Source organism: Camponotus vicinus, unplaced genomic scaffold, assembly GCF_025532165.1.
Source record: "Camponotus vicinus isolate PSW18456_S1 unplaced genomic scaffold, iyCamVici1.0 SCAF_4, whole genome shotgun sequence".
NCBI classification, from domain to species: Eukaryota; Metazoa; Arthropoda; class Insecta; order Hymenoptera; family Formicidae; genus Camponotus; species Camponotus vicinus.
The window spans coordinates 19,482,002-19,496,819 of NW_028141976.1; the positions used below are offsets into that span (position 1 = coordinate 19,482,002).

General features: G+C 29.1%; 1 protein-coding gene across 16 annotated transcripts in view; it reads left to right on the top strand.

Moving 5' to 3' along the window:
* Nmdar2 (glutamate ionotropic receptor NMDA type subunit 2) overlaps window positions 1-14,818 on the top strand; it is a 303,165-nt gene that overhangs the window by 252,446 nt on the left and 35,901 nt on the right. For all 16 annotated transcript variants that reach the window (XR_014438640.1, XR_014438642.1, XR_014438643.1 and 13 more), the window contains 4 exons: window positions 1,134-1,312; window positions 1,609-2,023; window positions 4,090-4,273; window positions 4,650-4,788. Coding sequence is in view for 13 of the 16 variants with exons in the window: in XM_083097880.1 (XP_082954006.1) it covers window positions 1,134-1,312; window positions 1,609-2,023; window positions 4,090-4,273; window positions 4,650-4,788 (917 nt within the window). In the remaining 3 variants the exon portion in view is untranslated. The remainder of the gene's footprint in view (window positions 1-1,133; window positions 1,313-1,608; window positions 2,024-4,089; window positions 4,274-4,649; window positions 4,789-14,818) is intronic.

Consider the following 14,818-nt stretch of genomic DNA (forward strand, 5'->3'; position numbering starts at 1 on the left):
GGGGAAAGATGCTGTACCTAACTTTAAAAAGTAATATTTTTGTAATTATTAATAAAATGAATAAAAGAAAATAAAAAAAAGTAATATCATATTATATTTATATCTCATTGTCAGTTATAAATATAATATAAAAAAATGATTGCACATTGTCGTTTCATTATCTACACTAAATACAATCAGTTAAGTATAAAGATTAGTACATACCTACCTTTTATCGATCAATTTAAAAACCTAAAAATAACGGAAAAATGACATCTTACCTGATATAGCATCTTCTCTCTTAGTTATTTTATATTATTTTTCTGGAAGTTTAATTCACTCTCGTAATTTCTATGCTCTCTATCTATATTCAATTAATAAAGAAAGCAAATAGAGTTATCGTGTGACGTATAAAAACCCGTTAAACTTAAAATTTCAAGTTATTTTGCATCGGGGAACAATAGAATAGAATGAAAACGAGGTCAGTTGCTCAAGCAACTCGCTGCGTGAGGCAATTCGGACTACATTTGTGGCCCAAATAACGCTTTTCAACATTATTTTATTCCTTATTTTTTGAGAAATATATATGTGCGCGTAATAAAAACGCGGAAATATATTTAATGGAAAAGAATAATGTGTGAATACGGTACTGAGAAAAAATTTAAACTGCATCTTCACTTCATCCTCGTAGCTAAACGATAATGCATTCGGCATAAAAATGATGATCTTAACAATCTTAATGAAAGATTCGTATGATTCATTCAGTTATAATTTGTAAAGCATAATAATACCTGTCATTTGTCGATAGTTAATTGACTTGATTGTTTAATTATTAATCAAAAATATGTTAAATAATGAAGATTAAAAAGAAATATTGAGTTGTACGTAGGCGACCAATATATAAATTGCTATTTTCGTTAATATATATTAATCGTTAAAATAATTGACACAAATTTATTTATCAATTGACATAAATTGACACTAATCGTTTGAATAATTGAGAACTATTAATGCATAGTTGTGTCAAGCAATAATTCGGATCTTATTTTAATATTAAATTAATATAAATATTTCTGAAAATCTTTTTAATATATGGCAATAAATATTTTTTATTATTAAAATTATTACTAATCACAATGGGATTTATGTTGCAGCTATTTTAGATTCGCTCTGCAAAGAATTTCTCTCGGTGAACGTATCGGCCATCTTATATCTTATGAATTACGAGCAATACGGACGTAGCACAGCCAGTGCTCAATACTTTCTCCAATTGGCCGGTTACCTTGGAATCCCTGTGATCGCATGGAACGCCGATAACTCTGGTCTCGAGAGAGTGAGTATAACAATTGAAATAAAAAGTAAAAGAATTTATACGGATTTACGTTTCTGTCAGATACGTAAACAGTTATCTGTTCACGCGAAATTTTTATGATGTTAAAGAATTTTTCAAGTTATATTAAAATAAATGAGATCAAATGAATGGCATAGTTGCAATAACACGAGTTTTTGTTATTTACTTTGAAAGTATTTTTCGTAATATAAAACTGAAATTAAATTCGAACGGAAATATATCGTCTGCGCGTGTTTCGTCGACATTTGCAAAACATGACGGAAGTTTTGTTGGTTTAGCGGGCATCGCAGAGCAGCTTACAGCTGCAACTGGCACCGTCACTGGAACATCAGACCGCGGCGATGCTGAGTATCCTGGAGAGATACAAGTGGCATCAGTTTAGTGTCGTCACGTCGCAAATAGCTGGTCACGATGACTTCATACAGGCGGTCAGGGAGAGAATCTCTGACATGCAGGACACATTCAAGTTTACCATACTAAGCGCCATTCTGGTCACTGACCCACACGATCTCCAGGAGCTCGTAAATAGCGAATCCCGAGTGATGCTGCTGTATTCAACTAGGGAGGAGGCAATTCATATCCTGACTGCTGCCAGGGAGTACAAAATTACTGGCGAGAATTACGTGTGGGTTGTCACGCAGAGTGTTATCGAAAATTTGCAAACCCCCAGTCAGTTCCCGGTCGGAATGTTAGGTGAGTAGCAAAATTATTTGCATCCACATATTTGCGGTCCAGATCCAGAAATTTATACAAACTCAAAACATTGTTCCTAGTTCATGAATTCCTGGCTTTATCAAATTAGCATAAACTATGATCTGCATCTCGCATACAGTATACTTGTATAAATATTTGTATAATTAATTTTAATTAAATTTACAAAATTGTGATTTTCACTAAAAGTTACTATAATACTTTTATATTTTAAAAATCATGTGTTTAATTAAAAGTTATGCATTTAAAATTAATAAATAAAGAATATTAAAATATACGCATATTTATAACTCAAAAGAAGAATTAAAAAACGTTAAATATATTCATATTGTAGAAAAGATAAATATAAAATACTTTCATTATTTAAAATAAGACATTACACATAAAGAAAGAGCAAAATAGAAGCAATTTTCATGAATTATTGAAGTAGAATTCGTTTAAAGAATATATGTATTATCTCATACTTCTCTTTTGACCGGGAATCAAGCCAAAAGCGTATTTACACATCCGTTACACATGTGTTAACATTCAGAATATGTCTTTTATCGGAAAGAATGCACGGACTCTCAAGTGGATAGACAGAAGAATTATTCACACCGTGACCAGAATCACGGAGACGGAAAATTGATTTCTTTCTCCAGCTTCTCCCGAGAATATCCTTGAGAGAAAAATAAATTCATCGGATTCCATCCTGTGAGCTACGTACGTAAAATACATAACTCGAATTGAATCTTTCACGTCTGAATTTTCACAAATTTCACTAAAACTGGCGCGTAAACTCACGCTGTGTATAGAACGCAAATACTTTGTGTTCTTAAACGCGATCGCCACGAATCAAACAAAACAAATGTTGCTTAGGTTCAATATAATTTTCTAATATTGCTATTTAACATCTTTTGGAGTCACATTTGTTTCAAAATAATGAGGAAAAATGAGAATTTTGAATATTTTCTAAAAAAATGTGTATTGTATAAATTTATAGTTCTGTGAAATTACGAGAAACGTGTCTTACTCGAATGGAATTCGAGGAATTTTTAATATTTTCTATGCGAATATCTCGTTGAGTATTTAATCAATGTGTGAATACTCAAGAATATATCCATACAACGCAAATATTATTGATTTGAATCTTTTCGCTTGCTTTTGCCAAACACAAAAAATAGATGTGCTTTGGCGATTTTTGTATAAGTCGCATCGAAGTTTCTCAGTTTTTGATATATCGATTTATTTATATTTTTCATATCTCGTTGACACTTCCGATATTTATGGAAATGCAGCTGGCACATCGTGTCGCACAAAAATCTGGTCGAATGAAGCATCTTGCGATGTGTAAATTTTCCGTGAAGATTCTTTTCAAAAAGAAATATATGTTACGAAATATATGTTTCATATATGTTACGAAGCAAAACGAACATTTCTTAGAAATAAATCGTAAAGTAAAATTGACAGCAGAATTTATGCGTCCTTTAAAAAAATTTATAAAATTGAAGATTTTTTATTATTTATATTATTTTTTTCGATTTATTGCATTCGTAGAATGTATGTTTTATTTCTTATATTTAAACACATGTGAATATCTAACATTTTAATGTTCAAAATTCAAAACTCAAGAAAATCTCAAAAGAAGAAATTCTATTTCAGAAAAATGATGAAATTATATTTTATTGATATATTTTTTTAAAACAATTTTTTAATGCAAACGAAATCATGATTTATTCAAAAATAAATGAACAAAATCAGAGTACGAGCTAAAGCTCAGTTATTTCAAGAATCCAATTTCTGTAAATGTCCACGGACTCGAGCACAAAATTGCGAATATCAAGAGGAGTAATAATCCCTGTATTGAGAAATAAAATCCGTGTTTCATGAATTATTTACAAGTTCGCTTAGTCTCTCGTTCATTTCTATCCGATTATTATCGGTAGAGAAAGGTGGAAATTACAAAAAAATGTACGATATGATTGAATCGGCCATCATACAAGCCAATATAAAACTCATCAATAATGAAATCAGTTTAACGAGTTCGCTCGACCATTTTTCTCTTGCAGGTGTGCATTTCGATACGAGTAGCAAAAGCTTGGTAAGCGAGATCACGACGGCAATCAAGGTCTATGCGTATGGGGTCGAGGACTTTGTCAATGATCCGAAAAATAAAAATCGCAGTCTGAACACTCAATTGAGCTGCGAAGGTGCCGGTGAAGCACGATGGAGCACGGGAGATCTGTTTTTCAAGTAATTTCTAGTAGAATTTTTTCTAAAATGATGATAAATTTATTTGTCACGTATTCGAACAAAGTTTTCTCTGAATCACAGCAGAATTTTTCTTCGAGCAATTTCATTGGAATTTTCTCTCTATTTCGCAGATTTCCAGAATTTTGCAAATTGAAAAAATTTATATATATATATATATATATATATATATATATATATATATGAGTTTCTCTATTAAATAAATATGAGAATTTTATATATTAATTTTATATACTAGCTTTCAAATTTATTTTTATTTTTATATCTAATTATAATTTTTATAAAATATTTGCTTTTACGTTACATATAATACATAATATATTATAACGCGTTCTATTATATATGTCTTTTTTTCTAGATATTTGAAGAACGTTTCCGTTGAAGGTGATCAAGGAAAGCCGAACGTGGAGTTTACTCAAGATGGTGTATTAAAGGCAGCAGAGTTGAAAATTATGAACCTTCGGCCGGGAGTTAGCAAGCAGCTCGTCTGGGAGGAGGTAAACCTAAATCATTTTGCATGTGTGTGTGTGTGTGTGTGTATATGTATGTGTGCACTTTACCTTTCGAAACTTTACCTTTTGAAAGTTATTGCTAGTCACGCCAAAGAGTACATAAACACAGCTTTGAGCATTTACAAATAAACTATATAAAGACACATGAATAATTAGAACATCGAACTAGGATCACATAGAATCTCGACGTCATTATCTCAATACTAAATTTCTATTTATGTAATTAGATACGTATTTGCATAATTTGCATATTGTATTTGTATAACAAATAGAAAGAATTTCTAATATTAAAAATTCCTTAAAACTATGCAATGTAAAAAAAAATAAAACATAGATAATAATTATAACACTAAAAATTTCTTTTATTTGTAATCAACGTATAATTGTTGCATAAACTTATTAAAATTTTTATATAAAGAATTTAAAAAGAAATGTATTATATTGATATATTAAGAAATGAATATATAGTAATATATATGTGTATATATACATATGGAGAACATATTCTGTTAGTTCATAAAATAAAAAGTACCATAAAATAAATTCATAACTAAAATAAATTCATAACAATTAACTCAATTCGTTACAATTAAATTTTTAAAGAAGAAAGTTCTTATAAAAATATGCAATGGACCAGAAAATTTTTTCCATCCTCGCGCATGAAATGATTTCGTGCCGAAGAGGTGTTATCGAGCAAAAGAGCAGAATTTATCGCCCTCGATGCCGAAAAGGCTCAAAGGGAACGCGCTATATATAACACCGCGATCGTCTCTTTCGTTACGTCGGATTTACAGCACTGAACCGCAGAATCGCAGTAAACTGCAACTTCCTTTTACGTCTGGCGATATTCCTCTTGAAAATGCATTTGCAAGTGAACGAGAATCACAAACGAAGTGCTCCTTTATTAATCGGCAAAGCGATCTTATTATAATTCGCATCCTGTTTTCATAGTACAGCACCGGATCATCCGTTATAATAAATTAATGCGATAGCAAAGACTTCTTGGACTTCGATTAGTCGAGTTTTCAGCGAAAACACGATTCGCCACGCCAATGCTTTCTAGAAATTGTCAGGCTTGGTCGAACGATTCATAATCGTATTATGAATTGCTATACGAGATATGCAAAGTGCTATTGCCAGCGGAACCGGTGGCAACACAATTGTCACGTACGCAATAGTCGAGAGAATATTACGTGGTGCTTCGCCACGGATGATATTACTATGGTATCCTTTAACGCGCGCTATGGAAATTTCCAACAAGGAAGATATCTTAGAAAAATTCTTTTCAGAGAGCTCGTGGCTTGAGTTTTGCATAAAGTTGCGCACTAGAAAATCCGTACATAGTTTTCAAACGATTTTCAATTTTTATCAATATGTGAAATTATGGAATGCACTGCATAAATGTTTATTTTTTCAACAGATATTTTATCATTTAGAATTCTATTATTTTATTCTGAGATTTTTTTTCTACAGAATGTACAATGGCATATTATATTTTCGTACATATATATAATGTTAGATAAATAATTACACAAATAAATTATATCTCTTATACGACACTACTATATTGTTACAAGATAAATAAATATAATAATATACAAGTAAATGTGCATTTTTAAAAACAGGAAAGATGAAATAAAATTTATTTGCACTGTGTAAATTAGTTGGAAATTATCATTTATTTTTTATAATCGCTATATTATTTTATATATATATATATATATATATATATATATATATATATATATATATATATATATATTTCTAAGTGAACGAAAGTCATAAAGTGCATTTTATTAATCGGCAAAACAATCGTATTATATTTCGCATCCTTTACCATTTTCATAGTTTTCCTTTTCACCGAATTATTCGTTATAATAAATATTACACACACGCGTACGCACGCACGCACGCACGCACGCGCGCGCACACACACACACACATATATATATATATATATATATAAACGTATTTTCGCTTGCGATAAAAATCCAATCAACCGAAGCTTAAGAAGCCTTTGTTATTACATTAATTTATCATAACGGATGGTCCGCTACTGCACTATAAAAGCGATAAAGGAAACAAATTATAATGAAATTGTTCTGCCAATTAATAAGAGCTGATTAAAAAGTTCGTTTGTGACTTTCGTTTACTTACAAATATATACACCACTGTGATCATAAAGTATCGGGACTGATTTTAATTTAAATAGTGCGCTTTAACTATTTCGAAAAATCTTTTTTTTTTTTAGATTTGACTGTTTCTGACATTTATCGACAATTTCACTTCATTACCATTGTTAGTTTACAAACCATTGTTTTGTGATTGAAAAAAAATATTTCTGGCAAATTCTAACATTTTCGAATTTTGCTGAATAAAAATTTGCATAGAATTTGTGTCTTCGAAATTTCGTGCACAGAAACAGTGGAAATGATCGGAATTCATGAAATTTACTCACTTTACATTTCTGTTCTTATTCGTCATTTTTTGATCGAAAATTCAACGAATTCTCCATTCTACAAGCTCCATATTCACCTAATATAGCATTGTGTGACTTTTTCCTATTCCCTTGGCTAAAATTATAACTTCATAGACATCGTTTGAGTCGATAAAAAAGAATTCGCTGCGTGTTCTAAAGATTATATCTAAATCGACTAAAAAAATGTTTCGAAAATTGAAAAAACGTTGGTATAAGTGTATTGCAGTAGGAGGGCATTATTTTGAAAGGGACGAAATAAATTTGGATGAATAAATTCATAGTTTACTTTTTATTGAACCAATCCTAATACTTTTTAATCACAGTAGTATATATATTTCAGATTTTACGCATCTTATCTATGTCTGAGCTTTTTTGATATTATTGATATTATTGTCATGTTCTAATATATTATTAAATATCCATCAAAAATTTTTACTATTGTTTTGCAGTTTTAACAGTAGTGTTAAGTTTCATAAAATTGATGGGAATTTTATCAAGAATGTTAATACGAAGTTTAACTTCATCTTTTGATGTTCTGTTCGCGACGTAAATCCATCTTTGTTCGACCAATTTATTCGAGAAATTCTTTCATCATCTTATTAAAGTTTAAAACGCTCGCATCGTAGGAACAGCGACGTTTCGACATAAGCAAAAATTTATCATTTATCCGCTTCTGTAAGTTCGTTTGGAGGTTGAGTTTATCGCCGAAATAGATTTCTTTTTTGAGTACGGCGATAAAACTCTTAGATTTGCTCAAGTTATTTATAATATATTATAATTCATATCTGCGATACTTTTTATATAGTTTATACTCTAAATAAAATATTTCTAATATTTCTATGCTCATCTCAGAAATTTTTTTTGCGTGTAATGTATTATTTTATATTAACATAATTACATAAATCTAGAAATCTATAATTATGTTTTTAAAAAAAATGACAACTTAATATTACACAAATATTACATATTTCTCTTTTTTGTTTAAGACATTTATAATATATTTTCTACTATAAATTAGACAAATTATTTTTTGAAGTTCTTTTTTTAAAATCTTTTTTACACTTTTAAGACTGTTAATTTACAATAAAATTAGAAAAACTATTACGCGTTAAGATATACATATATACATATATACATATATACATATATATATATATATATATATATATATATATATATATATATATATATATATAAGTTTAAATGTCTCTCTTGAATAAAGAAGATGTGATTACGCTTTTATCCAAATCTAACATTTTTCGTACATGATTCATTTATCCACGCTTATTTTTGCAAAGCTATAATTAAAATGCTATTAATCTAGCTCTTCACGTAATGAAAGCTATGCTAAAATTTCATTAACTATCCTGCAACTGACGCAACGGGATGCGAAACTTTGTTACCTTGACAGCCGTGCGACCGCCTCGATTCTAACAATTTGCGCGCAAGTCACAATTTTAATTATTTCTTTTAATTTGAAAGAAGACGATCGTCTCTTTGACGAAGTTCTCGCACTATGCTAGTCTCGACATCTCGTTTCTAATTATATCTTTCGTTCGTATCATGTCGGTACAAATCATTGTGACTTCAGAGAATATCGAGATCCCGTATTCCCATTTATTCCCTTGACAGTGACGTCTTCCGTTTCACTGCTAGAAATAATTAACCAGAGATATTGAAGGCGATCTTGGTATTTCCTGCGTAAGATCGAGCTGACAAGTTGATAAGGGCGAACAGCGTATTGCATGTACGAATATAGAAGAAAATGCATTTTTTTAAATTAAAATATGATAAACTCGGAATTTTTTCAACTTTATTTGCTTAAAGAGAAATAATTGTTAAAAGCAAGTAGACGGTGAAGCTACTTTTTCATAGAAAATAATAAATCTAGAATGTTGATAGTCTATGTAAAGTATACATATACCAGAATAACATAAATAAAGCTATTGAACGTAGACTGTTTCAGTTATTACGAGTTTATTAAAGGCTCAAAGGCAACGAAACGTTCAGCATTTTTGTAGCAGCTATATAATTAAATTTAACTATCATTTAAATTTCAAAAGAATTAACGTTCTGACAATATTACTATTTTATAATAATTTATTTATATAATTATATATAAATATATATTTACATATATATATACAGGGTGACCCATTTTAACTTAGGCAGCCAAATAACTCGAAAAATAAGCAAGATAGAGAAAAATGTTTTAGACAAAAGTTGTGTGGTTTCGAGGGGGCCATAAGATGGTATCATTGGTTTGACCTTGAAGAGTCATTTGAAGGTCACGTGAAGGTCACTTCAATTTTTTTAAATGGAATACCCTATATATTTTTGTACATTCTTGTAGCTTATTTCGAGAGCTTTCCAAAACACTATAATTAAGTACCTTTCCGTTAAGTACTATTTGAGTTATGATGCTTGAAATAATTTCTTAATTTTACATAAACCGTAAAATATCTTGTAAAATATTCATTTTTCGATTATCTTACCTTAATACTTTTATGTACAAAATAATGAGAGGAATCAATTGGTGTAAAGAAAACACATAGTTGTTTTTAAGAAAAAATATGGAATTGTTAATTGCAAATTACATATTTTTTCTTCGAAACAACTATGTGTTTTCTTTACACCAATTGATTCCTCTCATTATTTTGTACATAAAACTATTAAGGTAAGGTAATCGAAAAATGAATATTTTACAAGATATTTTACGGTTTATGTAAAATTAAGAAATTATTTCAAGCCTCATAACTCAAAAAGTACTTAACGAAAATGTACTTAATTATAGTGTTTTGGAAAGCTCTCGAGATGAGCTACAAGAATGTACAAAAATATATAGGATGTTCCATTTAAAAAAATTGAAGTGACCTTCACGTGACCTTCAAATGACTCTTCAAGGTCAAACCAATGATATCATCTTATGGCCCCCTCGAAACCATACAACTTTTGTCTAAAACATTTTTCTCTATCTTGCTTATTTTTCGAGTTATTTGGCTGCCTAAGTTAAAATGGGTCACCCTGTATATATATATATATATATATATATATATATATATATATATATATATATATATAAATATTACGTTAACATATAATTATTTATAATAATAATATTTTTTATCATATATGATAGCGCTTCTCTCCTACAAAAAAATTAAATTTCATGTTTGTTTATCATATCTTTTTAATAAATGTCATCGATTATTTTTTTTGCAAGGAATGCCTTTTATCAATAAGTGGATTTATCCAATTTGCAAATAAATATAACTTAGAAAAAATGGAATCTTCTCTCGACACACATATACATTTCTTCTTAGTTTTCTTATAATTCTCATAGATAATGAATACTTAATATTCATGGTAAAATTTCAACGATACTGTGATGCATTATTTTCGCACCGTATGCATGTTTTCCGCACATTTCGCTACCAAATTGCCTTTGCAAAATAAGCGGATTATCGGGTCAAAATCCGATCGTGGTCCGTCGTGGCATCATCGAGCGGCATCGCGTTGAAACGCGTCGATCGACTAATCATGTTAGGTATATATATATGTGCTAAATACCAATTTCCGATTCAAGAATCGCCAAACTCGCATCGGAATGCAGTTTAATTCGCGCCCTCCCTGTAATTCGCGCAATCGTGCGAAATTAGGTCGTCACTTAGGAAGCTGTAGCTAGAATTAATTAGTGTACACGCGTTTCTCATTCGTCGACAGGATAACGTGTGCGACTCTGACAATCAACTGAACACAACATGAATGTACATGTGGCGGACACTCGCAACTAGTCGATGTTTCAAACATGCCTTTCTTGCTTATAAAGTGAGATAAATCGCACTACATGATATACACGAGGAAATAATCACTATAAATACTGTCATTTTCATTATCAATCTTAAGCGTAATTTGCTAATTATTTTTCATTAGTTTGACATTTACAAAATAATTTAATTGATTGATTTTACGTTTATTTATTTATTGTGAAAATTTCTCATTAATTTCAATCAACTAAAAGTCTCTCTCATAATGCTTATATATAATTTTTTATTTCGTACATGTCATCAATGCTGAAAACTACATAACCAAAATAAATAAGAAGAGAAATCGCTTTATTTAATATATAAAAATACAAAAGTACAAATTATTATATACAATTGCATATAAAATTAATAAGCTATTTTTGCATCTGTAATTATTATAATTTATGATGCTTTCTTCAGAAGCATTCAATAACTTGATTTTCATGTAATCTGTAGCAGATTGATAAAATATTAATTAATAATTATTTTACATTTATTAGCACAAATTTATATATGTATATTAATAACATAAATTTACAATTATAAAATATATAAATAGTTATAATTCTGAATGTTCGAAAAATTAATTTTATTATGATGTACGTATAAAAATATATCGAGAAGCAACTGGTGCAATTAATTAAAGTATATGAAAATACAATTATTCTCAGATAATTATTTAATATTAATCGATCAATTTATATGATAAACTTTAGATACAGTAAATTGGATATTTAATAATATATATAATATATCAAATATATGAAATAAAGCGACATAAAATCGAATATCGATAAGTATATTAACAGCTTGCCTAAGGGACTGTAGCGTTAGTGAAATGTTGACGGTAAAATTTCACTATCCGTGATAATTATTACCCGTTCCATTTGCAACAGCAGTCAAGTTATTTCGAAACGTTTCGTTTTTTCATAGCACGTAAATTATAAGTTCACGATAACTTGCCAATTTTACGTCAATGTAGCGTTTTATTTTTGGCATCGCAGTCATATCGATTTTTTCGTCCTATATTCCTTCAAATAAATTCCAGGAATCCTCGGCAATCCGAAAGCAAAATAACAAGAATGATGGAAAAAAAAATCAATTAAAATAGGATAGCCTGTCGAACTCAACAACAATGACAAACAAGAATGACTTGCTTAATTAAAAAATATTTGAGCAGTTAAATAGATATTTCATTTATGTATATATATATATATATATATATATATATATATATATATATATAATATCAAAAAACAAACTGCGGGATTAATTAGTATAGGCAAAATATCCTTTTAGATAGTATAAATAGTACGAACACATAATATATATTGATTTATATAATATTAATTAACTAACTTATATATATATATATTATGTGTTCGTACTATTTATACTATCTAAAAGGATATTTTGCCTATACTAATTAATCCCGCAGTTTGTTTTTTGATATTCGTGCGCGTTATAATAAAGATGATTAACAATTAAAAATCTATAATATGCACGTAAAATAAAATGCAACAAATTAATAATAAAAAGATTGATAAAAAATATCGGGCATATATTTATGTTGAGAAGAATTACCGAAGATTACATTGTTATTTATTTTTTCCGAGCATTTTATTTCAATAAGCTAATTATGTAGAGAGTGAAATGAATTGTAAAAGAAAAAGATGCATAAATTTTAATACAAAGTATAATATTAAAAATGTTAATTGCTTCCATCGACAAGCATACAATGACTGGTTTCCGATATGTTGCTTTCATCAACAGGCGATGATGTGTTTTAAAGATTAAAATTATATATATATATATATATATATATATATATATATATTATAATAAATATATATACATAATAACACACTTTATAGTAATAATTAATAACTCTCAAAGTTACCTTTGTAGGTAAAACTTGTAGCAATTGGTGTTGATTGCGTGTAAATTGTTAGTTATATAATCACGAGGAGAGTAATTAGCCAATTATCAGAGAAACAGGCATGCAAGCCTGGCTTCGGAATTAACCATCTGACCCAATACACATCGTGGTCACTTGAAGCTTTTCGATACCTGACATATGGTGTACATATGCAATGATGCACGAGTGTTCTATCAAGACACGCACGGTGCGTATGAGGCTAATTAGCGAAATTGCTCGAATAGCGAATAGTTACGCTTCCATTTACTCGTCAATGGCATTAATTGCTATGAGATAGAATAGGAAAATTGATCTAATTAACGTGTTTGCTTGTACGAAATGGTTTGTAATTATAGTTTTTTATAGTATTGGCTATGTTGCGTTATAAATAAGATATTTATGATGCATATTTTTGAATTTGAATAAGTGCAGAGAGAAAATTTTTAACGAATATTTCTTTATAATTTAATGAATATGATTTATGATCTATTTTTCCATTGCATTCAATTTATATTATTTATTAGATTACCAATAGAGACACATATAAAATTTGTATATTTTATGTAGAATTATTCACTGTCGAATTATTTTAAGCTACTTATTAATTATAAAAAATTAAAGAATATTGTCACTTTCTGTTATATATATGTATATTGAACATTACTTCGAATTGTAAGTTTTAATATGTTTTTATACGTAATTATGCGATTCCTCTGTTTTGTGGTTGTTAAGTTCTGTAATTATTGATACTTTTTATATTTAATTTCTCTTTTTTTTCTCGATCAAGAAAATTATCATCTTCTTAATTAATTAATATGTGGTTCAATGAAATACAAATATAATCTCGTAAGACAAGAAAGATAGAAAATCCCAGCATACATATACAGGGTGCGCCAAAAGTCTGGATACACCTAAATATCTCACAAACGGTGCATTTTAGAAAAAAATGTTTCAGGCAAAAGTTGTTTGGTTTCGAGGGGGTACCATAAGACGGTACCATTGGTTTGACCTTGAAGAGTCATTTGAAGGTCACGTGAAGGTCACTTCAATTTTTTTAAATGGAACACCCTATATATTTTTGCACACTCTTGTAGCTTATCTCGAGAGCTTTCCAAAACACTATAATTAAGTACCTTTTCGTTAAGTACTTTTTGAGTTATGAGGCTTGAAATAATTTCTTAATTTTACATAAATCGTAAAATATCTTGTAAAATATTTATTTTTCGATTATCTTACCTTAATACTTTTACGTACAAAATAATGAGAGGAATCAGTTGGTGTAAAGAAAACACATAGTTGTTTTGAAGAAAAAATATGTAATTTGCAATTAACAATTCCATATATTTTCTTAAAAACAACTATGTGTTTTCTTTACACCAATTGATTCCTCTCATTATTTTGTACATAAAAGTATTAAGGTAAGATAATCGAAAAATGAATATTTTACAAGAAATTTTATGGTTTATGTAAAATTAAGAAATTATTTCAAGCCTCATAACTCAAAAAGTACTTAACGAAAAGATACTTAATTATAGTGTTTTGGAAAGCTCTCGAGATAAGCTACAAGAGTGTGCAAAAATATATAGGATGTTCCATTTAAAAAAATTGAAGTGACCTTCACGTGACCTTCAAATGACTCTTTAAGGTCAAACCAATGGTATCACCTTATGTCCCCCTTGAAACCATACAACTTTTGCCTGAAACATTTTTTTCTAAAATGCACCGTTTGTGAGATATTTAGGTGTATCCAGACTTTTGGCGCACCCTGTATAATCTATGGCATTCTGTCATTTTATTTGCAAACAAAAATTG